Genomic DNA, 27434 nt, shown 5'->3' with positions numbered 1-27434 from the left:
TTTTATTTTTTTTCGGCCTAACCGCGCAAACGTACCCCAAATGTCCATAGAACTATTGTTGTTTATTTTGCAATACTATTTTGTTATTTCGCAATGAAAATATGCTTTTGCATATTTTAAATTGGCACTAACGGGTTTCCGCATTTCTGGCAAAGTTTTTCCCTGAAATCACAACTTTTCCGTTGATGGTTTGATGCATATTAGCCAAGAACTTGGGGCAAAATTCACCTCTCCACATTTTGCCATTATCTTTGTAGGGTGCACCCTTGTATTTAGGCCAGAAATATGTCCGTCAAGCTCATTAATAAAAGTTATACACCTCAAAATATTCTATATTAGAGGGTCCTGAGAGACATGAAACTGGGGAATTGAAAAAATATGGCACCGAACCTTCGGGCTGGACTCAGGGCTTCCAATTCTGAGCAATTTTGATGCAATCGGGTCCGAAAGTGGCACTATTTGAGCCATTTTGCAGAGGGATGCATTTTCAAAATGGCTACTTTCCCAGGCAGTGAAATTTCCTTCGTTTTAGAGGTGGTCTGCTTTGGGTGAGAATTTCTCAAAAATTCATTGGTCAACCCACTAAAAATTGAAATGAAAATGAAAGAGGACGTGTGGAACATCGTTTTTCTGTGCAGCCTGAACACCTGTGAGAGTTGAGAGTATTTTTAAAATATTGGGGATTTATCACTGCTGTCTATGGGAATTTATTTGTAGCGGTGCACCCTGCAAGGACACTTTTCAAAATACTTGTTTGTGAGGGCGCTATTGAAGATGTATGGATGATTTTCTTTAGAAAAAACCTTTCTTGAGGGCGCTATTTAGAGATGTACTGTCACTTTTCAAAAACCTCCTTGAGGGCGCTATTTAAGATTTGTGGACAATTTTCCAAAAACTTTTCCTTGAGGGCGCTATTTGGTAACGGAAATATAGGGGGCGCTGTAACTACATGTGCATCAACTGGTAACATAGCATACAGCATACAGGTTCGTCATTGACTTACATGTAGTTTTAATCGTGGAAATATTTTATTCAAAGTTTATTGCTAGTAAGTGGTATATATGTGATGCGTAGGAGATGGTATTGGTTAGTTAAGCGTTTAAAGGACAATATTTTTTACTTTTTTTTTTTGCCATAGCTGGAATTTATGTTTTGTTGTCCTAGATTATAATTTTTAAATTTAATTTCAAGTTACAGTGAGGCACGAAATTTTATTCTTTCAAATAAATCATAATCAGCATTAATGAGTCATTTATCTGGGTATTTTAACAAAACTTTTCTTTCTACATGTATTTCTGAATAAAGTCTAAAAACACAGGAGGGTCACTGAATCTGCCCCCGTCATCGCCAACGGGAATCTCAAATGACAAGGTGCGTAGTACTTTTTGCAGCTCTGTATTTTTGATAACGCCCTCGATATTTTGACAGCCCAGTATCCTTTCCTTTACTGTTTAGGGATATTGGACACTTGTTGCCGACTGGATAAAAGTAGATATGGCAGTGAGGATAGAAGGAACATATGCTGTCTACACTAGAAACCTGTCTTCTGCAGTGACTGCATCTTTTAGGTATTCAAGATATGATGTGTAAGCATAAAACATATTCCAGTGCCAGCATAACTTACAATATTGTAGCTTACAATTTTAGGAAATTTTAAATTGTCAACTGTCAAATTTAATTTGAACTATTTCAGTTTATAAGTTTAGAGACCTCAGAAATTGGAACATTCTTATATCCATAAGAAGGAAATAAACATAAAAAGTTTACAATGTCCTGACTAAAAGAGGGCACTATTTGCAGACAGAGAAGGTGCTACTGGTATTTTCTTGAAGGAGGACCTGCATGTATTTGCTGTGTCAATATTGCACTCGTACACTGTACACAGGTGCTTCTCTCACTGTGGACCATTTAATGGGGGTTTCAATTTCTGACTTTCCAATAAGGGCAGGGAGCCCAAATAGAAGATTTCAAATGAAGACACTCAAGCTAAAGAGGGTAATACATGTAAGATGCTGAACCAAATTACTTCAGATGTGCAGTCTGCTTTATTAACATTTGAAGAAGACTCCTGCATAACACCGCCTGAAGCGTTCAAAACATCTAGGTCTTGATCAGAGAGAGTTTCACGCCCCTCATGTCTGATGTGAATTCAGTTGTAAAGGTATTGCATCCATTGCATAACACAGTCTTAAGTGTTTAAAACATCTAGGTCTTGATCAGAGAGAGTTTCACGCCCCTCATGTCTGATGTGAATTCAGTTGTAACGGCAATGCAAGGCTCCTCAAAATACGCTATGACCGTCGGACTTGTGTTTCATTGTTGACAAGTTAATTCTTCAGTCTGTTTAACATTATATGACTCTGTTGTACTTTATTAATTCACATTTTGCCACAGGTAAAACTCTTCATATGAATAAGACATTAAACGGTCCTCAATGTCTTACTTGACCATCCCAGAAGTGCAGTTGTACGAAAGTTCTCTGCAAGCATAGATCTTTTTTTTTTTGAGCAGTTTCACCAAGGTTTTAGACATTAATATTTTGGCAATTGGTCTTTCATTAAAGTCATGTTTATTTGAGTTCATCTATGCATATTTTTAGTTGCAATTTTATAAAGATTGATGATATCTGTTCATAACAAACCTTTACATTTACCACAACACAGGTAAACACAAGTTTTCTTGTCTCAAGGGTTCATTGTCACAATAATGTGATGTTGGAAAATATTTCTGCTCCATCTACATGTTCTAACTCCATCAGCATATTTGCCGAATGGCAGATCACCTAAATGTCGTTTTTGTTTTGTTTTCAAGATTTTGTGATTTGTTAAATTTGTCCATCTGCTATGTTTTTGACTTGTGTCCACACTATTTCAGGGGACATGATTTTTTGAGAAAACTACAGCCGAATAGTTGAGATCCGTCGTGGGGCCTGTGCTGTGCTGAGGTGATGTCTGCTACCCTGCCTGTAATGATATGCTGAAAGGTCTACATCCTTGATCCCAGACAAATGTCAGTGATAGCAGAAAGTCCAGAGAGGTGAGAGCCAACTTGATGGACTCGGCAAGTCATCTTTTGCCTTGTTAATTAATTGTTAACATTGTCGTTGTTGATACATGCACATTGAAAAGGCACCAATAAAGCATACACCTGACGCTGACAATCATTTCTTCAAAGACTCGGTAAACAGGTGCAATCTAATTATGTTGGCTTTGATCATTCAGAAATTCATCTGATCAGTGCAAGGTTCCTTCAATCTGAAAAGCAGTTACACCTTCTACTTGTACATACCTTGTTTCTTTCATTTCTTTCATCCCTTTTAAGTTCTAAATCATGTCAAGAGACACTGTATCATCAAGATGATTGGAATGAGCTGTCGGAGAAGTTCAGTTGACTGGAAGTTATTTTGAAGAGCTGAAGACAGGATCAATCAAATATAAAGATGTGTGGTTGACTCAGGATAGATTCAAGATACTTGGGAAATTGAGAAATAATGGACAAGAAATATATACAGTATGATGTTATGACTGATGTTTTGTAATTTGAGAAAAAAAAAGGTGCAACACTAAATTTTAGGCAGGTGAAGATTGTCGAAAAATAGCAATATAATTCTAAACCAAAATTGATTGGTATTTTCTGCATTGCTGCTGCAAAATGAACAGTGATCTGTTTTTAAATAATTTTCTCTCTCGATTCGTGTCGGTTAGCTTTCCCAATGATTTTAATGTAATATAATGTCCTGAAAAGACTTGCAATTTTTCTCATCCATGCAGGCAAAGGGACATCTGTGATTCAAGCTGGATGGAAGGATTCCTGTCTTCCATGGCATCCAAAGGGACTTGTCTTCACAAACATGGTGCTACAAAGTTCAAAGATTAGATAGAGCACAGCATTATCATGGCTTTGTGAACAGGGTGTTAGGATTTTTCTGGACTAGGGAAGCGATGTTTTTTGAGCTACAGATAGCCGTGGCTCCAAGATTGTTGGACAGCTTCATTATCAAGGGTGTATTTTTTGTCTGTAGACAAAAAAAATTGCAATTTCCAAATGTCATGACTGAGTGAAAGAATCTTGGCTTAAAAGTCTGTTCTAAAGATACATGTAGACTATTCAGGGTTGTGTTTCTAATACATTGTGTTTTAATATCAAAATCTCTGGCATATTTGATGATTGCTCAAAGGAATTAAATTAGAACATTAAATTCCTTTGATACAGCTGGGTATTTCCAGTATGTGCTCTTTTGAAAAATCCTTCAGGAAATACAGGCAACAAAATTAATTTTAAGTCATATCAGATTTTTATTGAATAGTTGTGCAGTATTTTTTATCTTCAACTTGTACAGAGTTTAAATTCAAGATATGCAGTTACATGTGTGTTAATTTCCATCAAATTTTGTAAAACGTTTATAGTTAGAACAAGATCAGTATCGACCAATCAAATTGATTTTTGTGGCTGGTCTAGGATATAGAAATGAATATTTGGAAGAAGACAGTATAACAGGTATATACATTACTTCGTATTTGATCGTTCTGTTGCAATGTTTTGTTCCCTGCTTGTTTACATATTCAAATTTTGACATTTATGCAAATATGGTGTGCCCTCTGACCTTTTTAATATTGCGCAATCTAACCTTTAAATATAAGTTCCGAGTAAATCTTTTAGCAAGAGGCCTGTGGCCTGGTGGTTAGCTTGCTGGCTGCCAGGCCAGGGGATCCCGGTTCAAATCCCGGGGTCCCCGGAAAAGGAAGTTTTTTTTTTTTTTTTTTTTTTTTTACTAAGTTTTTTAACAAAATTGTGCATGCCCACCTGGGATTGAACCCAGGTCCTTGTGCATAGCAGTCAGTGTCCTTAACCGCTATGCCACGGCACTTTCTTGAAAAAATGTGCTCGTTTCTAAATGTTAAACCTTCCATTGTTTGGACTTAGAATATTTTTCAGCCAAAGCCTGCCTTGGGAACAGCAAGGGGTACCACTTGCATTATTTTAACTCTGGGGCTGGAAGTCTGAGAGCTGATAAGGGTGAAGAGTGGGTGGCTGAGGCTGAGGACTATCAGTATAAGGCAGGGCTTCAAAGATCCCTTGGAGTTGGAAGGCAAGGTGCTTAATGTTCCAGATTGCTAGTGGGTTTATTTAAGTCTGGTCAGAATGAGTGACAAAAAGCTTTAAGATGGAGCTTGATGAGCTTGGAAGTTTAAAATGGCAGGGCTTTGGAAAAGTCCGAAATGTAAAATCTCAAGGAAAAGAAAGCCATCACAAATCAGGAAGAGCACATCTGTTGAGATTTAGGGGAAGGGTATGTGACAAAGAACTACATTTAACAAGTAGACCTAAAAACAACTTGTTTTGTTTCTTTAAACTTACATTTATTTCACATGCAGATACAATTCAAATGGCTGCGTTGTTCATATAGTGGTTTTGTTACATGTACGCTGTACATACACCCACAGGCAAAAAGTTTAGTAATTTTGTAGCCAAACCAATTTCTGATTTACAGTGTTGTAATCTCCAAGTAAAATCCTTTTTCCAATACTTTAAAAATAGGCAATTTTCCAATTTTCATGGAGTCCTATAATTTGTCCCATCATATGGTGATTTTTATCAAACTAATCAATGCAAGTTTTGAAGATTAAAGATCTTGATAGCTTTTATACACAGGAATGTTTTTAAATGCAAGAAATATGAGAAAATCACAGATTAAATATACATGTATGATTAAACTGCAATAGCACAGATTAACCCTTACCCCTAGGGATTAAAGACAAGTAATAGTATTTGTTGAATGGCAAACGGACAAATTTTGCATTCCATTATAAAAAATACATTTTCATCATGAATAATTTAGATGAAGGTATATGTACATGTATATATACTAATATACGGCATTCATTTTCTCCCCAAGGAATTTCCAGAAATCACTGATTGTAATAAAATGTACTAGAAATTTCATTTAAAACTCTTATTGCATTCAGAAATATTTCTACTTTCATAAAGTAACTTGTTCAGTCTATAAGAAGTTCAAACAGTTTAAAGCAAACATTCTCTTCAGTCACATTATCAAAAGACTGCTTTAGTTTTTTACTTCTTTGGAACTTTTCGTTCTTAACTTAAAATTGATGCTTCGTTCAGACAATGGTGAACTGAATGAGTTTGCTTCATTGAAAACAACTTTGGATAAAGTTCTGACTAACTTGGACAATTTGCGACACCATGCTGATGCTGTTTACATGTACATGTTTGTACGTACTTCTGTACCATTAATCACTTGAAACCATTTTAGGATGTTTTTTGTTGATGGAAAATAAAAGAGGTTTTATCATAAACACAATAGAACCCTGTTTAGTTCCTTATCCTCGTTCGGTAGGTCTTTTCTGTGATCTACATGTAGTTAGATGGTAAATGACGTAAACTGCATTTTGAATACCGTGGTAAATCACATTGGACAGAATGAAAAGCAATTAGCTTACTGTACATACACGTAATCAAAACTATCTCTGCAATGGTTCATCAGATTCAAATGAAGTCTCTATCTTTTGAAAGAAAAATAGTAAGCTTCAATTTGACAGCAACATTCTAAAAATTAATTTGGGAAAGCTAAATGTTTTGTGTTGTCTTTTTTAGGGACACTCTGTACAAATGCACAGACTTGCTTCATCACCAGGAGGGAAGTAAGATGCAATGGTCTCATTCCTCCGCCAGGCTCAGACACTGCAATTACCAAATGTGCTGAGTTTTCAATTTGCACACACTTGCCAAGCATTTGATCACCCTCTGGGTGTGTTTCCAGATTTCGTGTAGTCTAAGGTGAATACCAGGGAATATCAGGAAGACTGGAAGATGGGGGAATTAAGGGATTGCTTTATCCACATACATGTATATGTTGGATACACATCAGTGCTGCACTAGGGGGAGCAGATTTCTTCAGTATTACATGTACAATGTACATGTACGTATGGATCCTGGTCTAGGACCTTATGGTCCTAGCCAGGGTTTCCCATGGGGGGACTTATATAATGAGGTGGTCATTATTGATTTCTGATTTTTCCTTCCGTCTGAATTGTCTTTATTAACTGTGAGGTGGCAAAATTCAACAGAAAAGCTTGAGGTGGTCACTAAAATCAGTGAGGTGGGCCACCTCACAGTCGAATAGGCAGGGGAATCCTGGTCCTTGCTGCCAATTCCACTATCCCAGCATTCTGTGGCTTTTGTTCTTGTACTCATCAAATCTGACACTCGATGCCATGACTACCGCAAAAACCACTTCAACGCATACGCATGGACGTTTGCACATACTGTACATGTACATGTATGGTGATCATGTGCATGAAAGTACAAACAATAGGAATCAGTACACCCCTAAAGTGAATCAAAATGGGGCTTTACTGCACTTGTGTCACTTGGCGATGTTTGGTTACTATCTGGAGATCTCAGCATGGCGGAAAAATGAGACCATTGCAAAGTAACTGCATCTTTGAACAGACCTAGTCTTATCCTTGCCTTTATGAATCAACGATTATGATTCTGCTGAGGATCTTGGATGTTTTAACCATGGAAACTATTCCTCCTCAGTGATGGAGACGAAAGTTGGTATCAGAGTGACGTCCTCTCCTTGACTTTCTTGTGAAGCATCTCTGGGAAGTCCTGAGAGATCTTATCCTCCCTCTTGCTTCTCTCCTCCATAATGAAGGCAACAAGGGCTTGCTTCTCATCAATACATAGATCAGCTTCTCCTCCTGCATACGCTTGATGTCTCCTCCTGCATATGCATGATGTCTCCTCCTGCATATGCATGATGTCTCCTTCTGCATATGCATGATGTCTCCTCCAGCATATGCACGATGTCTCCTCCAGCATACGCATGTCTCCTCCAGCATACGCATGATGTCTCCTCCAGCATATGCACGATGTCCCCTCCTGCATACGCATGATGTCTCCTCCTGCATATGCATGATGTCTCCTCCAGCATATGCATGATGTCTCCTCCTGCATATGCATGATGTCTCCTCCTGCATATGCACGATGTCTCCTCCTGCATATGCATGATGTCTCCTCCTGCATATGCACGATGTCCCCTCCTGCATACGCATGATGTCCCCTCCTGCATACGCATGATGTCCCCTCCTGCATATGCATGATGTCTCCTCCTGCATATGCATGATGTCTCCTCCAGCATACGCATGATGTCTTAGAAACACATTCACAGAATGAGCTGCAGGAAAAACAGAGACATTTCTGAGACAGGTGTGATTGTTACACCTTGCTTCACAGACAATAACCAGAGTTATAATGAGCCAGTTCAGAATTCCAACAGGGCATGCCCAAAATGAGCCATCACAGTATGACCACACTGATAAGCACAATTACAGGTGCAACTTGATGCAACAAGATAATATGAGTGCAATGCAACAACGCCATGTTGCCATGGTTACAATGCAAGAGTAAAGTGAGATTGACCCACATACATGTACTTCAAGCCAACAGTATAGCACAGTCTAGAAAGCCGTAGTGAATATAAGAGAGTCAGGGAGAGTTTAGGAACATACACAATCTTTATTGCATGTTGGCCAAAAGGCAACATACACATTTTGTGAATGCATGAAAATTCTTACCTTCTGCAACCAATGACATAAGCCGCATCTTTAAATTTGAAGATTTCGTTGCTGGTCAGTCCAATCTCACCTCGATGACAGATGTATTTACCAGAACGCAGGAAGGCATCACAGCATCTTCAACTGGTAACATTGCCTTCCAAAATCTGAAAACAGGGAAAAAGCAACAAAATTAACAAAAAAGGGTAACCTTGGGATATTTCAACCGCAGAGTAACCATGGTAACAGGTATTGGTACACGTACATTTTGTCAAATGAGCAAAACATACAAGCCTGAACTCTTCTCACATGCAGAAAACCACAGTGCTCATCAGCGCAGGAAGTACCATGATTGGTACAAGAAGATATTCTTCTCATAATTCTGTGATGAAAGAAATGAGACAGCTACAGCCTGGTTTCCACATCAACGTAGGAAACGCAGAGAGCAACGCAATCAAGATGCAAACTATAACGCAGACAAATGGAAACATGTCTAACAAAAGTATCGCTGATTACCAAGATATAACGCAAACCAGATGGATTGGCGAAGTTGAGCACGGTTCGACTTTGCCAACTGTCTGCGCCGAGAAGGCAAATACAGTGTGCTTAAAAAAAAGAAACTGAGATTAATTTAATTTCTTGGACATGGCTAAATCTTTGGAAATTGGCAACCACCATTGATTAACTAATGATGTCCTCTTTCTTATGACACCAAGAAATCCAATTTACTGTCACAGATGACTGAGCATGAAGCAGTTCAATCAACGGTGTCAGAACTTGTCTGGCCAGTGCAGGGTTTTTGTTGGACCTCCCATGGAGGAATAAAACACATCATGCAATCTTCAACATGTTATTTCATTGCACGCTCCTTATTTTTAAAAGGACTTCTCTCGGTCCGTGAATGCATTCTGGGGTATCCCAAAGCTTTTTGAAAGCCCTTGAATAAACTGCAAATTTGAGAAATTTAAATTAAAATGTAAAGTTCAAGTTCATTATTACAAAATGATTAGAACTTACGAGATATTTGTAGAAACATTACCGGGGAGGGGCTATTTCCATTTTTTTTTGGGGGGGGGGGAATTTGTAGAAAACATTTTCGGGTTTGTGTTTTTTTATGAGATACCGGGTATCACAACCAGCTTAGTAACATATCTCATAAAAACTGATTTTGAAAAGATATACTTACGTTTTGAAAATGTGTTCCTTGTGGAAAGAGTGGGCTTTCGCAGTTTTGTTTTATTATTACTGTGGAAAAATCGCATCAAACTACAGAAAGAAAAGGTAAGTCTCCTCACTACACGGTATACGTTTAACAATAGAGGGCGGTATACCATTTAAATGGTAAGAACAACGCACTCGTTAAGTGGTTCAGTAGCAGCCACTTTCATTGTCTACGTAATATTTGCAAGCCACGGCTATACCTTCCGGACACAGCCTTGTGTCTCCAGCCGATACTCAGCACCCTATGTAGTACGGAGGAACCCCCCCCATGTGATGCACAAGCTGTATACCCGATGGCTATTGTGCCTACTGCACCCTCCCCCCCGGAAATCTGAAAGAAATTCCAATGATTCCATCAACACAAAAGAAGACACAATACTGGGGGGGTCCCCTTTGCCGCATATCGTGCATCATATGGCCCAGCTCAATGGTTCTGTAACAACTAGTGTATACATGTAAGAATCAGGTAGCATTGGACAAGTACAAAAATTGTGCAAAATCTCGCGTCAACAACTAAATTTAACCAAATTTAATAGTCGAGCATAAAAACTTCTCTGACTGCTTACAAAATACTGGTAACCGTTTTATACAGGAAACAAACTGAACCTGTGTACATTTTGAACTGTTTTCAGGAAACGTTAGAACAAGTTAACAAAATAGAAAGTTTAAAGGTACTACTTAATTATTATGTCCATATTTTATAACTTTATCAATGACTTCCAGTCTTTAATGTTTAAAGCAATGGAATCATATCTGACAAATCTGGCTTGGTTGGGGTGCATTTTGTGGGGCGGTGGGTGCACTTGGGGGCCCTTACTTTCTTAACGGACACTCACTGGGTTTCTCCACACTTCAAACAATGAATGAGGCCGACTACAACCACATTTTGCCCTCTAATCTACGAGCATGGGTGCGGGGGTGGGCACACAGGCCTCAAGTGGGGGGGGGGCATGCCACCTCCCTCCGCCTTAGTTATGCCACCGTAAACCTTTAACCAATGATGACTTGTGATCCATTAACTACGCCGTCAAAATCTATGGTTACAAAATGTCGAAGAATTAAAATTTACACGTTATGGCATGTTACTTTTGGTTTCAAAGTTCCCCTTTTACAAATAATTTAGCTAGTCATACATGTGTCTGTATTAAGAGTTTTCAAGTACGTGTATTCTTTTAAACACTTTGACATTTTAGAAAACACTTTTTCCTTTGCCAGTTATTTCTGAACAAATAGAATCTCTAATCACAAACAAAATATACCCGATTAATCAGTGTACACAAATGTCATACACACAAACAAGGCTTTTGTCTTCCTTAACTCTGCTGGTAAACTGTGCATTATCTTAAAAGGTTAAAAATCATTAAAAATTAGCCAAAGAACACTTTTCAAAAACAAAATTACAATGAAAATCACATTCAATGTTATTTTTAAAGCCTATTTGTGATTGGGTCTGCAAAAATGGCCCTTGGGTTTATGTGTGACAAATTGATTTTAAGTGATGTCCACGGGTAGAAAAGCATTTTAATAAGGATTTAATTTGTGTATTTTTGACCTCTGTCGCGCATTCTACTCCCGAGATATCGTAACATTTAGAATTGATCTCTGGCAGATGTACGGCATGGTCCGTTACATACAGAGGCATTGCATGACTTAAGGGCCTTTTTTGCAGAGTGGGTCACATTTGAGGACAAATCTTGTCTTTAGAAATCGTCAATTTTGAGACTTCATTTCAACTATGCTACCCAGAGCATTTTGCTTGACATGTTCACTATCTAGAATGTACACATTTTTGCACTTTTTGGTTTTTTTTTCTTGAAATGTCTTTTACAGGCAAAATGTTTCCTTGGATCACACTTTGTTTCACTTGCAAACTATTGTACCATCTCTATTTTTTAGTTCAAAGAGATAAGCAAGGAATTTTTAGGGTTACTAACAGAGCATGCTTGTGTTGTTCTTACTATAAACAGGGTCACATGCCATTCAGTTGATTTAAAACATTCTTCTGACACTGAAATGCAATCCGAGACTGCCACAACACACTCCTCTTTGAACTGGGGGAAAATGAAACCAAGATAAAGTTGAGGAAAATTTGTGAATGGCCGAAATTATATTGCTACATAGTCTGTGGGATTAAACCTTGCTCATTTTGAAGAACATCGAAGTTAATCTTAGAAAATACAGTCATACACTTTAGGTTATGTTCCTTTCTTATTTAAGGATTCTCCCATAATTATTTTATGGGACCTAAAAACAATTTTGAAAAAGAAAAAAAAAATGACCCACTCTGTGACAATGAGTCACAAGTTGCCAGAGCCACTTTGCAGTAAAAAGTCCTTTAGAATAAATTTGCAGTGTATATCAGTAGGAGCCCACAGCATTTTTCACCATGGAGTATCCACTTTCATCAGGATACCAAACCGAGTGATACATGTACGTCAAACCAAAAAAAAACCAATTTGCTCTTTCCAATACAAATGAAAACTCAAAAAGTGGATCATGCAACTTGCGACCAATTTTCACAGAGTGGGTCAAAAATACAAAAAATGTGAGTCCACTAATTTGTGGTAATAACTGGACTCCTTCCTCTAATTACAAATTTACTTTTTATTTCTTATTTTGATAAATTTCTGATGCTTCAAAATCAAAATCGATAAAAAACAGGATAGGCCTGATCTTTCAAATCCACATTTTATTTTCTAAAAAACTGATTCACTCTAATACGCATCAATTTAACTTTTTACTTCTTCAGAAAAAACAATATCCACAAATTATGTACAAAAATACTTTAGGGTTTAGGGTATTAGGGTTTTGAGGGAAAGAGGTTTTTCTGATTTCAAACAAATTTTTGTTTTGTTTTGCTGGGTATAAAAATGGTTACAGTTTTTTTATATATAAATGTAAATGAAAATAAGATGAAAAACAGCAAATAAAATGCCCAGAACACATACCTAAACTTAGGTTATTTGTGCAAAACTTGTATGGCTCTTTAAGACAATGTTGCATCGAGTAACATGTTGCAATGTTTTGTAATCAATCCTGGACATATTGCTCTTAAAGTATGCAAGACACATATCATACTTCAAAGAAATTACCATTTTTCTGCATGTAAAAATCTAATGTATTTTGTGACAAATCTGAAAGAATTTTAGGAGGAGGGAACGTGCCATTAGATGCTCAACGGCAACTGGTTTGGACAAAAGTTATCTTGGCAGATGACTTCAACGTTTACTTGCAATACTTGTTGAGGTGTTGCAAAGTAAAGGTTGCACGTGCAGTTGCTACGTTGGACTCAACAACCGCAGCAGCCTTTCAGTTCCACTCACGATACGGGCGTTTCACAATAGTGCACCACCATGAGTTTGCAACGCGTTGGCCAATCACAATGCGCGAGATCTGTCGACCCAATGCGCGTTCCGAAAGGGTCAACAAATTTTGCGCACTGTGATTGGTCAACGTGTTACAGACTCTTGGGGGCGCACTACTGTGAGTCATCCGTATTGCTGGAACAGTTAGTGTTGTTTGTAGAACCTTGCCTATTATTTCGCCACACGGACACCAAAGATGGAACAGTCAAAACGAATGCACTAAACAGCAACGTCAGGTGCAACAAAACATTTTAAAGTACAGGTTGCGACAATTGCAACACTAAGATGCAACACTTTGCCACATTTCAAATGGTGCAACTGCAAACCTATTACTTGATTTAAAAAAGAATTACATATGGTACGCACATGCAACAGTAATGTATCAAAACGTTAACGGAGAGAAATGGTTACATTACATATTGGTGGCTGTAGTTGGATCCATGACGAGTCCCTCTAAGTCCATCATAAGTTATCCAGTCTTAAGGCATGTCACAAGCTTCATGTACATGTATTACATGTACATATAATTAAACTCTAACCATCCCTGTTACTTGTGATGGAACATGGACTCAACTACGACCTTGTTACAAACAACAACACTTCTCCACAAGAGACAGAAAATGTTCAGGAACGGTTGTATTTTAGGCCTGAGGTACGTGACTAGAAGCGATTGGACGTCCCACATTCTCAGACGTGATGCAATACGTGAAAACCTTTGACACGGGGAACCTTTACTTCACAGAAAAGCTTTCCCAACAAGTCTTGGCAAAATGGATGAGGAGATAGAATTTCAAAATGGCGCTGACATAAATGCGACAGAGTTCGTAGTAATTATCTCAAATCTGAGCTTTTTTGGCACGTAACTGTTAGCATTAAATACCTTGACAAAACTGACTGTAACTTCGGTAGAGACAAATTGGTAGATTCCACAGGTCTTGTTGTTTTACAACCGCACTTGTAGATCTCTAATTAACTTTCAAGATGAACATTTACGTCAAGACATCGTAAAGTAATCCACCACCCAAACTCAATGCTGTTAGAAGTGAAATCACTATAATTTTTCCCGTGTCGGAGATCAAATAAAAGCGAAAGATAAAACAGTTTATTGCCCAAATTTATCATCGGAACTTAATTCATAAAAAGCTGCTTGCTAGAAAAAGGGTTAACACTCTGTAATGAAACAACTTTAATACTCCTATACAGTACATACAATGCCAATATAAACTACTTGATATAACTTGATTGTTCCTTCATAAAAATTCAAGTGGTTTAAACACGTAAATTGGATGCAACGTAAATCTGTGTTGTCCTATGTACATAATGCATTAGCACCTTGGAATCTTCCGAACAAGGATTGAAACCAGTTTTAAAAATCAATTAAATGCAAATAGCCGCGGCATACAGAATGCTAGCTGGGCTGTCCTCTTTGATGAAAGCTTAAGAGTGGCAATTGTGTTTTTCCAGTCCCCTTGCTCAGTAACAAAATAAAACAGGAGTGCCGACAGTGTAGGATTGTCCTGTTGACACCAGACTGTTTATAACTGGATGGAAAGCATGATTCAAATGAATTTACACAGAGCTGTGAATATCAATTCCGTGTACAGTCCAACCTCGTTAATAATAGCGCTGTTAGTACAAGATTCTGCTTTTAACAAGGACATTTTGGGGTCCCAATTCTTTGTTTTTCATTGTTTTTATTCCTAATAATACAAGGTTCCTGTTGAGGTAATTTGCCAAGTCCAAAGGACCTCTTATTAGTGAGGTTTGACGGTACATTTGGTCATCTGTAGTCGGAGAATTGTTGGTGTCTGCTCAGTTTAACCCCACCCTCTGCTGTGACAGTAACAGCCATTCCAAAATTCCTCCACTTCTCCCTCCACGGGACTTGCATGCAGACATATAAAAATGTCACTTGGCTGATTTTGACTGATAAGATATTGGCTGATTTTGACTGATAAGACATTGGCTGATTTTGACTGATAAGATATTAGCTGATTTTGACTGATAAGATATTGGCTGATTTTGACTGATAAGACATTGGCTGATTTTGACTGATAAGACAACTTGATGCAGATTGCGTCCTTGCATAGGACTGTTTAATGTTCGACAAATCACGGACCATTTACCCAGGGCTGGTTCAGTGCGTGTTACGGCTGGCACAATATCAAAGCAGAAATTAAGTTGGATTATGTAACACTTTCTCTAATAATAAAACATATATTCCTGTCTACCACTTTGTTTTCTTATAATATTTTAAGTCAGGGTACATCATTTCTAAAAATATGCTGCTCAAGATATTTCATCCTATACATTATGAGAAAAGTGTACCACAAAATTGGGGAATTTTGCCTCATTAAAACTTCGCTTGTCCTTGAAATCGATAAGTGAAGAAGATTTAATCGTCAAAACGAATAGATTTAAGCACCGCGTCGGCGCGTCGCCTCGGCATAACCACGGCTACATGCTGCATGCTGCAACGCGTGTCATGTAGTCGCGAGTTTTTTTGAGAAAGTCGAGAGCGCCTGCCGGGGTAATAATAATCCGTGGAGCATGGAACCAAGGTCGCACATGTGTTTGCACTGGGGCTGCTTGTGGTTGCACATCCCTGGGTAAATGGTTCGTGGACAAATAAACTCCTTCATCGCACAGTTGTACGGGGTTATGTCAAATAACCATACACACAAGAAAATATTCTGCAACTGGCAACCTGTTTATGGATGACATGTTACGGTTTTGTGACTGAACAAGGGTGCGGAAAAAAATATTGTTACTCACCTGGGATGTATAATGTGTACAACGCTGTACATGTAATTGTCTCCGAAAGGGGAGGTCTGTTTGCTGTGAAATCACACACTGGTGTCAACGTTACTAAAGAAATCAACACGTTGACTTCAAAGGTCACAGGACTTCATATGGTCTCTTGTTCTCAATGTTTCTGTTTAGGCGATTCGGCACAAAACTGAAAATTCATCATTCCATTACTAACCATTTAATTATCTGTAATTTATGAAGCAATGAAAACAAACTATACTGCAAATGGGAATAAAAAGGAACTGGTCCTCACTGCTGGTTCAACTTACCATTTTTCAGCGGGTTTTTCTTTCACTTTTACTAATGAATTGAAACCGTGATGATTTCTGAGATGGAATGACAAATTTTCACTTCCGCCTGGAATTGGCCTTTTGCAGTCTAACGAGTCAACTTCAGATCTGCTGGTCCATGGCTATACAAAGGGCTGTGTTCCTGAAGTTACATCTCTGGACAGCGATTCTGATCCACACCAAGACTGTGGTATGCAAAGGTGATGGTCCATCGCTCTGGACTTGGCAGAGGACTGGGCACATGCAGCACTGGTGCTGCTCTGTGGTTAGGACAAGTGAACATCTGTTCTGATGGTCCAAGGTTCAGACCTACATCAAGGTTGCTATTTCACAGGACCCTGTATGTACATGTAAGTTATCGGTCTCGACAGGTTCTGAATCATGACTACACTGGGCCTGCCGTCTTGACTGGAAAGATTTCGGCAAAGTTGTTGGGGTAAACGGGGAGCCTAAAAGATGAAGGCAGGGCTTACAGGATGGAGATGGGGCTTAAAAGATGGAGGCGGGGCTTACAGGATGGAGGCAGGGCTTACAGGATGGAGGCAGGGCTTACAGGATGGAGATGGGGCTTAAAGTGTGGAAGCCAGGCCTAGAGGGCTTATAAAGGATGGAGACGGGGGCTTAAAGGATGGGGGAGGGGCTTAAAGGATGGGGGAGGGGCTTAAAGAATGGGGGAGGGGCTTAAGGGATGGGGGAGGGGTATTATCAGCGGCAGATCTTCTCCGTCATCTCTTTCTGTGGATCGAAAACAACATAAGATACGTGTTAAAGCCATGAGGAGTGCGAAACTGCAGTTTTGTAAATCGTAGCCTTGCTCCCGACGTTGCCGTTATCTCAAATAACAAAATTGTTTTCAAACATTCAAAGCTGAAACCAAACAAGAACCCTTAACATGAGCCTCACTTGAGCTCAACATTTCTGAGAGAGAATATGAAAATGCACAGGGAAAGGGAATTCCATCTTTCAAATTCACGCAACTGAAGTTTGTAGTCGCAGCTGAGATCAAGTCAAGTTTCTGCCACCATTCCGTTAAGACTGGTTTCACTGGTTATGTCCCAGTGAAAGCCATCATCGACATGACTACGATCCATATTAACAAAGTCAATATTTCTTTCGGCACACTACTGAACCTTCAAAAACTGGTGCAGCAAAGTGATCAAAGTGGATGAATTTCACATTCCTCAAAGAACGTTTTTTTCTTTACTGCTCACTCATGAACCCTACGCCTCCTCGATCCTCCAAAATCCTTTGGGAAGTTTTGGAGGATTTTAGATGGCTGAAGATGAATGGCAAAAGTGTACATGCATGGCTGATTGCAAAGGCAAAAGTGTACATGCATGGCTGATTGCAAAGGCAAAAGTGTACATGCATGGCTGATTGCAAAGGCAAAAGTGTACATGCATGGCTGATTGCAAAGGATGCCATGCATGAAGGTTGTGGATTAGACCTTGTGTTGTTTCTGCTCAGTCAAGCACAAATTCTGCCCGATATTTATTTTGAATCAACCACACTGCTCAAGAATGCCATTCACACTGCCTCATCATAATGACAGGAATTACTGGAGGATTGAGGGAGTAGGCACACCTCCAAATGACTTTTCCGAGAAATTTTGGAGGATTGAGGCTGAATGCAATTTTTTCATGTACAAAATCTAAGGATGGTTCCGAATAAAAAGGCCTAGGGAGTTAGGGTAAGCCCAAGATGCACAACCTACCATTGGGAAGTGCAAAATTAAGAAGGGAAATGAATATGATAAAACAGGAAAAAGAAAAGGCACAAATATTTTGATTAAGAGACAGTATCCTAGAACACTAGAAACACAAATGTAGCAAATGATCTCCAACAAAACTTAGTATTCCCACGCGGCAGGCCATTACAAAACTCGGACAATCTGCAACTAATTTCACTGGGAGAGTTCTGAAAATTGCCAAGGCAGATGCCTCCATCAATCCCAACACAATCTGGTCTCTTATTAAACCAACGCAGTCTTTACAAATGAGAGCAAGCTGAGTGGAAGACGGGGACTTACCAGTGGTTCGAGTTCCTTAGGGTCAATGAGGTTAAATTCTTTGACAAAGTAGAAGAAGTGCTTGTAACAGGTGTTGATGTGGGCTTCCTGTAAAGACGGATGACAAAAATGTCGGAAAATCAAGCCAACATAGAATTATGATGCAAATTTGTAGCGAGTACATTTTAACTCAAAATTTATGAATGGGGATGTTGACGACTTAATGAAATTTCACTAATTATGAAATTTGAGGCAAAAATATATTAGTCTAGCAAGGCACTATAGGTGAGAAATTGACTACCGATATGCTGGGGTACATGTACATTAACGATATCTGCGCTTATGGCTCTGCTGTTTGGATATTTCTGTAGAAATGCTATGCACAGATATTTGCTGAGCACTGAGTGTTACCAGCTAACATGTCACACAATGCATATATCCTTTAGCTGGTTCTCAGCTGATTCCTGCTAAGCACCGACATTTTCTCTTGCTTACTCACTGCTCCTTAGGCTACCGGCTAAAATGTCACACAACGCTTATATCCAGTAACTGGTTCTCAGCTGATTCCCGCTTAGCACAGATATGTTTCTCTGCTTACCGCTCCTATTGCCACTAGGTTCTCGAAGTGATGGATGTAAACATGAACAAACACTCTGTGGAGTCGCTTTAGAATGTTCTTGCACGTGGCCACAAAGTTCTTGGGAAAGGGGACATCTAGGTGGAAAGCAGAAAGAGGCAGGAGTGTGACCAGGCTGTCCATGCAAGTTGTCCGGCTTTGGAGAGTTTCGGGGGGATTTCGATGAGCATAATTCAGATACAGCGTGTGGGTAATTCCAGAAATTAGGGGCCCAATAGTGTGACATTTTTTTGTCCCTGTTACATCTGACCTTTGTTATTTGAATTGGGAATATCACCAGAATTGCTTCCAAACTATTACAATTACTCTTGGAAATTAGAAAATGTGTTCTGAACTTACAAAATCATATCAGATGTGACAGGGGCATGAAAAAAAATGGTCCCCTAATTTCTGGAATTAACCACATGGCAATTACAGTTGTTGATAGGCTACTGTTTCCAAGACAATTGTTTTTACATTTTCCGTACTGTGTATTAGTAAGCACGTACACATTATGTATACCTGTCCGTAGATAGTAACACAGTTCCAAATCTCTAAGATGAGAGCCAATCTACGTACACGCACCATTAAAAGCGTTATTTCCAGTCTCAGAAACCACAAATTAGCCAAGTTTGACATTGTTTGTTTTGGAAGCATTTTAGACCAGTGTGATACACCACAGACAAGACACATGAAGTGCTCGACATCTCAACGTGCACCAATACATTACCCCTGCTCATCGCGCCCATAACCACTCCTCAAACCATCTCCTTGGGGATATACAGTTCAATTTTGCCATTTCAGGCCCAAATGGCTAATCAAATACACATGTACCCATTCACATCCATGGGCGGAAAGAGGCAAGTGGGAGTAAAGTAACTTGCTCAAGGACACAACTGGTAACATCTTGGCATTTGTGGCAAGGGCCTTCCGACAAGACAAATTTCAGTATTTTGATGTGAATGGACAAAACATCGTTACTTTTGGCAAGACTGCTGTTGATACGTGTATCTTGAAAAAAAAAGCGATCTTTATCTCATTTCCTGGCAGACATAGGAAACTGAAAGTAGGCAGGAAACGTCAACATGTTGGATGTACTCCAACATGGTTATCGGGTTAACAGGGCATCTACTCATCAACCGTTAAAAACTGGATGGCCAACATCTACCGTAAGCTCCCCATAAATTCAAATGATTATTTCCACACTGCACACCATACCAAATGTGGCTGATAGGACAATCCGATTTAGGTTGGGTCTGAAATTGACTACGGCTAGCACCAGTGCATGTACTTTAATACATGCATTGACTAGCCGCTACATACAAAAGCCAGTTGATTTGGGCTTCGGCTTCAAACCATGCAAGTGAGATCTTGTGGGATGCTACTCACGAGAAAGTACTGAGAAACCAACTTCTTTTCCCACCTTACGCGATGTGATTACCCAGAAGTACCTATCGTTGTTTATCGGGATAACTTGGAAGAAGGTTTCAGGATTACTACAGCATTTAATAGACAGGATCATTTCAATTCACCTTCATCTCCGAGAAGTAGATTTTCTTGATTTGATTTTGATTTTATGGATATTTTCAACCATTCCGTGTGACTACTTATCTGGGGGTGCTACTCACCTACATTATCTGGGAAAACGGGCTCTTTGTTAATGAGTGTTTTACCCAATGGGCACCCTGTGGGTTTCTATCCATTGTAGGAAATTAACCACCCGGGGGTGCCACTCACCTACATTTACTGGGAACACGGACTCTTTGTTGATGAGTGTTTCCACCCATTCCATAAGATGGGTGATGTACTGGTTAGCTGGTAGTGCCGTTGGTTTCTTAAACTTCTCACCGTCACACCACATGTACTCGTACCTAAGTGGGGCAAACACCAGAACTACGAGTGACGGTACTGTTCAGAACATCTATAATTTTCAGATGTCACAAAATCCAATGACGTAGCTTCAGACAAGACTCGCCTGTGCTTGAAAATGGACAGACAGATGGATGGATGTGAACAGCCAGCCAGATACACTTACTTTGGTCCCCCAGACATGATTGGGCAGGACTCATTCGTGCAGTATTCGCATATCGTTCCATAGATGAGGTTGATCCGATTGAAGAAGTCAACAACTGAAAAACAATCAATCAAACCAAAATGTTGACTTCAAAATTGTGATATGCTGGAACCTTCCATTCATATTGAAATCGTCAAATTATATTCTTTTTCAAATTTGAATATCAGTACTACATAATCATCATCGTTGTAAGTTCCAGCCTAAGTCAGATGTACATTGTACCACTGTTTGAAAAAATATGACCGAAGTTTTAACCACAGGTAAAAAAGGGCCTTCTACATGTATTTAAGGTTTTTAGGTCTCCAACTCCTACTAAACTGCAGCCTTACACAGACACTGGGAAAGTTCAACTTCAGACGTGCTCCCCTCAAACAACTGGCAAATACATGTATTTTGATAAAAACAGATGTGCATTTATGGAGTACATGTACATTACATGTGTACACGTTCAGTGCCAGATCAGGAAACGTGATCAATTCAAAGATAGAAAAAAAGGCACTGAAATATTACTACAGAGGATATTTTTATGCTTATTCACCTGTCATGCCTGTTACAGATGGTTGGCGGTAATGTACATGTACAATGTACCAGCATATCCTATTCCACACAGAGGAACTTGTGATAGGGTACAATTGAACTTTAGATGGAGTGTTTGATGTGGAATAATAAATTGTTAAATCACTGATCTGAATCCGTCATATAAAGCACTTGACCAGCACTCAAAGTCACATGTACAACTCTCAGTCCAGTCATCTTGCGAGTATTTTTTTATATTTGCTTTTTTTTTCACAATAAATAGCTCAACCTTGGGGTCCAAGAAGAGAAGTCAATGAAGAAATGTTCAGCTTCCAGTAGGGTCAAAAAACCCAATCCCAATGCCAACCAAGGTGGGATTCGAACCCAGGCCACAGAGTAACAAGGCAAGAAAAGTGCAAGAAAAGCCCATTGTGCGTAGACACGTAGGCCACATACCATTATCAGGACAAAATCATGAGCACAGAATGCGCATGAACTGTACATTTACAGTACACAGGAACTGACTTTGTGCAGAATGCCTCGGATCTTTGAACTTTCACATTTGACCCTTTACGCCATAAGAGACACACTACATGTACACCCAGTCTCCTCTGGCTCTTCCTTTCTGCTATCCACCAATCAGGTCTCGCCCTTACCGTGGACGGCCAGCCAATCATTCAAGTCCTCTTCGGCTGGTAGTGAGACGACAGCTTTGAGGTCCAAGCCGGAGTTGAGCGACGCCATCGCCTTTTTGTGGAGCTGGTAGCGTAACGTGCCCGGCTCAAACTTCTTCTTCGGACGAAACGTCTGCATTGTTTAGAAGGAAAACAAGAGAAAAAAAAATTGTAATTCAACTGCACTGTTCTAACTAGTAACCTTCTTTTGGTAGTGTGAGTTGCTGGGTAGCTGTTAAAGTTTGGTACTGAATCAAAACACTCGTATTTTGCATGTGGCTAATTCAAAAAATTAGGGGTCCATTTTTGGTGTGTTCCTGTCACATCTGATATATGATTTTGTAAGTTCAGGACACATTTTCTAATTTCCAAGAGTGATGAACTTATGCAAATTATCTTTATGTACTGGGTACCCAACAAATAGTAAAAGTTTGAAATCAATTCTGGTTATGTTTCCATGTCAAATAACAAAGGTCAGATGTACAAGTAACGGGGACACACAAATGTCACAGTTTTGGACCCCTAATTTCTGGAATTTCCCATGTACATCTAGACATACAAGTTCATGTACTGTTACCAATATGTAAACTATGTACATGTGCATACATTCAACTGCCTGGCATGAAAACTGAATTAAGCTACATGTACATACCTGTGTACACTGTGTTCTCAAATGTACCCCTGTACTGTACGCCGTACATGTAAATTGCCCTATGATGAACACAGGCATGTGACTTTGTCAGACTATCCATATGTTTGCAAAACAGTCATGAACTTTATCGCTAGAATGTGATCCGTTCACTTCAGATGGGTGCATACTTCATGCACAACCGTTCCATAAATGAACAAGTGTACGCTAAACTAATGGTACATGTAAATGTATTATAGCACATCGTCATCACAAAAAAGGGCAAAATCTGTACAGTGAGAGTTTGAGAGGGAAAGTCTGTGACTGGCTGTCTTTTGGCAAGCCTTGATAAAACTCAGGTCATGGTAAACATCATTGGATCTGACAAAGTACTTTTGTAAGTTCCTCTTAGCTAAAATGGGTTCTGGGGATAAAAAAAATTACTTAAAAGGTTGGGGTCACAGATCTACATACAGTGTAGACCTAACATGATCCAGACAGTGCGATTCTGTTTTGCTTTCAATTTTTACAGCTAGACATGTATTGGTACATGTACGAGGCTGGACTTTTCCGAGAAAAAAAAAGGAGTACTGAATTTGAATTCAAGCAAAGCTTTCATTTTGCTGCAAATTTTCCACATCAACTTCAGAAATCAGTCATCAAATTATTTGTTACTCATCTGAAATACATATTTCCTTTTTGTTTCTACAAGTTGGGGTTTTCAATTTCATTTTGCCTTTGAGGACAGAAACAAATCAAAAAGTTACTAGTACACGTATGTGGGTAAATCCAGAAATTAGGGGTCCAAAAGTGTGACATTTTTGTGTCCCTGTTACATCTGACCTTTGTTATTTGACATTGAAAATGGAAATATCACCGGAATTGATTTCAAACTATAACTATTTGTTTGGCAGGTAATTTACACTAATTCACCACTTTTGGAAATTAGAAAATGTGTTCGGAACTTACAAATCATATGTCAGATGTGACAAGGACACAAAAAAATTGGTCCCCTAATTTCTGGAATTACCGGTAGCCATGTACAAATCAAACCACAAGGCACGGACTGTCTTGCCACAATTAAAAAAAATACTAGACAGTAATTTATTACTGACTAGTAAACAAGCAAACATGTACAATGTACTACGCAGAATGAACATGTAGAGTACATGCACCGGTAAGTGTACTTTGTCAACTCATCAGTAATTTACCAAAGTCAGAAAAACAACCAGATAAATGTACGATTTTTTTATAAGTTCCCTGAAACTGAAACAGGAAGTGCTCAGGCAGGATATGGCTGAATGCGAGACCATCCCTTTCTTTATTTTCGGAAACGGTTCCTTAAACTTCTGAATACAATGTACAAACGACGGAAAACCTCCAATACTCGACAACGGACACGTACAGTACGGTATGCCACCATTTAGCCCTTGCCAACCGGTGGCAGAATGACTACCAGCTAAAGACAACAGAGGTGAAGTAAAGCAAACGAAGCAGAATTTAAAAAAAAAATGGTTAGAAATGCCACTCGTTCAGGTTTTAAATAAATCATAAGGTTTGCTGAATCACGTGTATGTAGGTTTCTGCTATAAATGAATCATTTTTTGTTTCAAATTATTATTTTAAGTGTATTCTGCAGTACATTTGTACATGAGTACCTGTACATAACATGTACAGGACAGTACATGGGTACAAAAATAATAGGGCATAATTCATGATACAAAAGTATTCTATGGAACAGTGGTCATGCACATGTTTCATGCTCGTACATACTGCAGTACATCTTTGCAGGGAAAAAAGGGCATGTACCCATGTACATGTACCCCGATACTGTGAGGAAACAGAACAGTTTCCAAACATGTTCAAGGTTAACCTGGGCCAACCAGGAAGTGGCCAATTGCTCACACTGCATTGACTCAGAGTGGGGCATTGTTGACAACAAAAGCGACCAAGAGAAGACTTCTGAATCAAAAAATCAAAATCAAAACCCTGGATGCAACGTCTAATAAATAAACATACTTCTTTTCATGCATTGTATTTCAAGGAAAGAGCTGTAGTTTTGCAAGTCCACATTACACTGAAATAATGGGATCAGCTTCCTTGTTGAAACGTTGCATACCGTGGTACATGTATACGCCTGAACCACAAATCAAAACAGCCATCATTTGGGACAGTGCATGCATAGTACTGTACATGAACATTATAATGCTTAAATAATCACCTGAAAAACGCGACGAATCTTGGAGCAATAACCCCCAAAAATACTGCTTTCTTGTGCTTTTGGTGTCTCTAGAATTTGATGCAAGTACAGCACTTTATGATTTTGTTGTAATAATTTATAAAACTTGGCAACCTTTTCTTGACATCTGTCATTTTCTTTTTGAACACAACCTCGCTTCAAGTGCAGTTAGACTGAAACACTAGGCCCAATACGCACACACATGTACGGCATTATGTGCCATAGTTCTTAAGTTAACCAACCTTATTTACACACACCACTATTGAGTTTTCTCAGATGGAGAATTTTTATTAAATAAAGTAACTGGATTAAAGTACTCTGCTTCTACTTTCTCTCTTTTTCTACTTTGACAGTCACACGTGCACTGCCGTACTGTAACATCACCAGTGAATTGTCTGCGTCGAAGGGCAATGTTGCTGTTACTGTATAAGGCACCAAGACCCCAAAAGCTCTTCCAAAACGACAAAGACTCAACAAAGTACCCTCTAAAACGTCCATCGCCTCCTCCAAATACCCAGGGGGAAATACATGTAATATAAACTTCAGCGGTACACAATCCTTCTGCAGGAGTAACTATAACTCATTATCGAACAAAATCCTTTCACGTTGCATGCCATGCCAAACAAAATTTGTTCTGATTTGGCAAAATAACTGGCCAACTTCAATCCGTGACAACTTTAGTACTGGGTCTAGGTAAATCTACACATACATGTAAGGAAAACAAAATTCTTTGAATTTTACCAGCCAAGTTTGAGATCTCAATTAATTTCAAGAAGCCTTTTGACTCCAATATTGTGCCTCTGAATAAAAGCCAAGTGATGTACACATCCCCAAAAGTCAAATTTAGCAGGGAAAATATTGAAGCTTTCACGTTTAAAAAAAAAAAAATTAAAGATTTCAGACAAGCTTCACTGAGTTTGTGCACAGGATGTCAAGTAATGTTGTTATAACTTTTTTTTTCATTCAGTTCTTAACTTAGAACCCTCTTCAAAGAAGTGTCTAAATATAAACTCAACATGACCAATATTTAGCAATGAATACTTTTCCCCTATATGGCATGTTACATACTGTACACTGTACATGTACATGAATCGAGGATGTGTGTAATGTTAAAGTTTGATATTCATAAACTTTTTTTCCCTCTGAAAAAAAGTGCAGAAAATTATCTTATCTATGCACTATTGTACATAAATTTACTGTCTTCGGCTTCTGACAGATATCGTGTACTGCTGGTGCCTTGTAGGCTGTTCTTTGTTATTCTAATTTCATTGAATGCACATAAGCTTTACTCGAGCTTTTAGATCCTGGCGATTAGCCCTTGCCTTGTACCTTGGTCTTAAGCATTACTTCCACTTCAATAGGTAAAATAACTGGCTAGCTTTATCAGTGACCACTTCAGTTACTGGGTCTAAGTTTTCATGTGCAAAGGACAAGGTCCTACCTGACCGAAGAAAACCTAAAATAACAAAAAAACAGCAACAAAACAAAACTCAAACTGTCAGTTAATGACTTTAAAACCAAAGAACAAAACACAAATAAAACAAAAGCTGACATTGATCAAGTTATGATAATTTTAATTTAGGCCTAGCTCGGAGGCACAGGCCTAATTGGTTACACCTGCTGTCACACAACCTGACAACAAAGCCAAGCAAATTTCAAAAATAAAAATTAGATTAACAAGAGTCTACCAATGGTTACTGAAAAAGAAACAGTCCTTGTAGGAGGAACGTGATGCAAAACAATACTGATTCATTTGAAGCCAGCAAAACGGAAATACCTTCATTGTAATTTACCATTTACTTTGCAAAACCCTGTATATGTACACTCAACATGTTCGACCACGCGTACACACGGTACATTTACCAACTGTACGTGCGATGGTCTATACAACGCATATGGCGAAGTTCGGAAGTGCAACTTCAAGCCGTCGATTGTAACTTTAAAACGACCGTTTCGAATCCAAAAATCCTCAGGAACGTCTGTCGTCAAATGCCCAAAGTAATGGTCTAAAACTTTTTATAAATTCTTTCAAGTGAATTGAAAATCTCACCCTTTCTTTTCCACCAAAGAGCCCTTTCAAATCCATGTTTAGCGTTTCCTCTCTTTCGCAGTATATGACCTACATTGACCTCCCTTCGGATTGTACACAAAAATACATGTACATTGTATGTGCTTGGTACTACACAATGTGGTTCACCCACTTCCACCGGTAGCAGGGATGGACTAATTTCTTTACGTGCATGACGTAATTTTTAAGAGCTCTTATTGGATATTATTTGCTCTAGTTGTACCGCGAATCAGCACCTCCGTGTGCGCACTAATACGTGCGCACAGATTGTAGGAGCACTGAAGGTAGTTTGTTACCCACAAGGCATAGTAAAGACACCACATCCTTCTAAAAATTTGTGGA

At 38.9% G+C, this 27434-nt stretch overlaps 1 protein-coding gene and 1 long non-coding RNA gene across 6 annotated transcripts; one reads left to right on the top strand and one right to left on the bottom strand.

The window, feature by feature from the left end:
* The first annotated feature begins 922 nt into the window (after window positions 1–922).
* On the top strand, window positions 923–5696 carry LOC110982407 (uncharacterized). Of its 5 annotated transcripts, none has more exons than XR_015423609.1 (5): window positions 923–986; window positions 1306–1371; window positions 1456–1586; window positions 2875–3036; window positions 3322–5696. It is a non-coding gene; the product is annotated as an uncharacterized LOC110982407 (long non-coding RNA). The 5 variants fall into 5 exon arrangements; XR_015423610.1 differs by lacking the exon at window positions 923–986 and adding an exon at window positions 988–1048; XR_015423612.1 differs by lacking the exon at window positions 923–986 and having other exon boundaries at window positions 993–1371; window positions 1456–1568.
* Window positions 5697–10317: 4621 nt separating this feature from the next.
* LOC110982337 (MOB kinase activator 3B-like) lies at window positions 10318–27339 on the bottom strand. The gene is made up of 7 exons (XM_022240668.2): window positions 27075–27339; window positions 22140–22290; window positions 20929–21022; window positions 20631–20764; window positions 18876–18991; window positions 18299–18385; window positions 10318–17004 (listed from the first exon to the last, which is right to left on the bottom strand). Exons 1-7 carry the CDS (start codon window positions 27108–27110, stop codon window positions 16975–16977), a joined length of 648 nt encoding a protein of 215 aa, XP_022096360.1. The 5' UTR covers window positions 27111–27339; the 3' UTR covers window positions 10318–16974.
* Between the last annotated feature and the right edge of the window lie 95 nt (window positions 27340–27434).

The sequence above is a fragment of the Acanthaster planci genome, linkage group LG21, assembly GCF_054643075.1.
Source record: "Acanthaster planci isolate LZ-2023a linkage group LG21, COTS_SCS, whole genome shotgun sequence".
NCBI classification, from domain to species: domain Eukaryota; kingdom Metazoa; phylum Echinodermata; class Asteroidea; order Valvatida; family Acanthasteridae; genus Acanthaster; species Acanthaster planci.
Note: the sequence above shows the minus strand (reverse complement) of the source record. Positions and strands in the feature narration are given on the sequence as shown.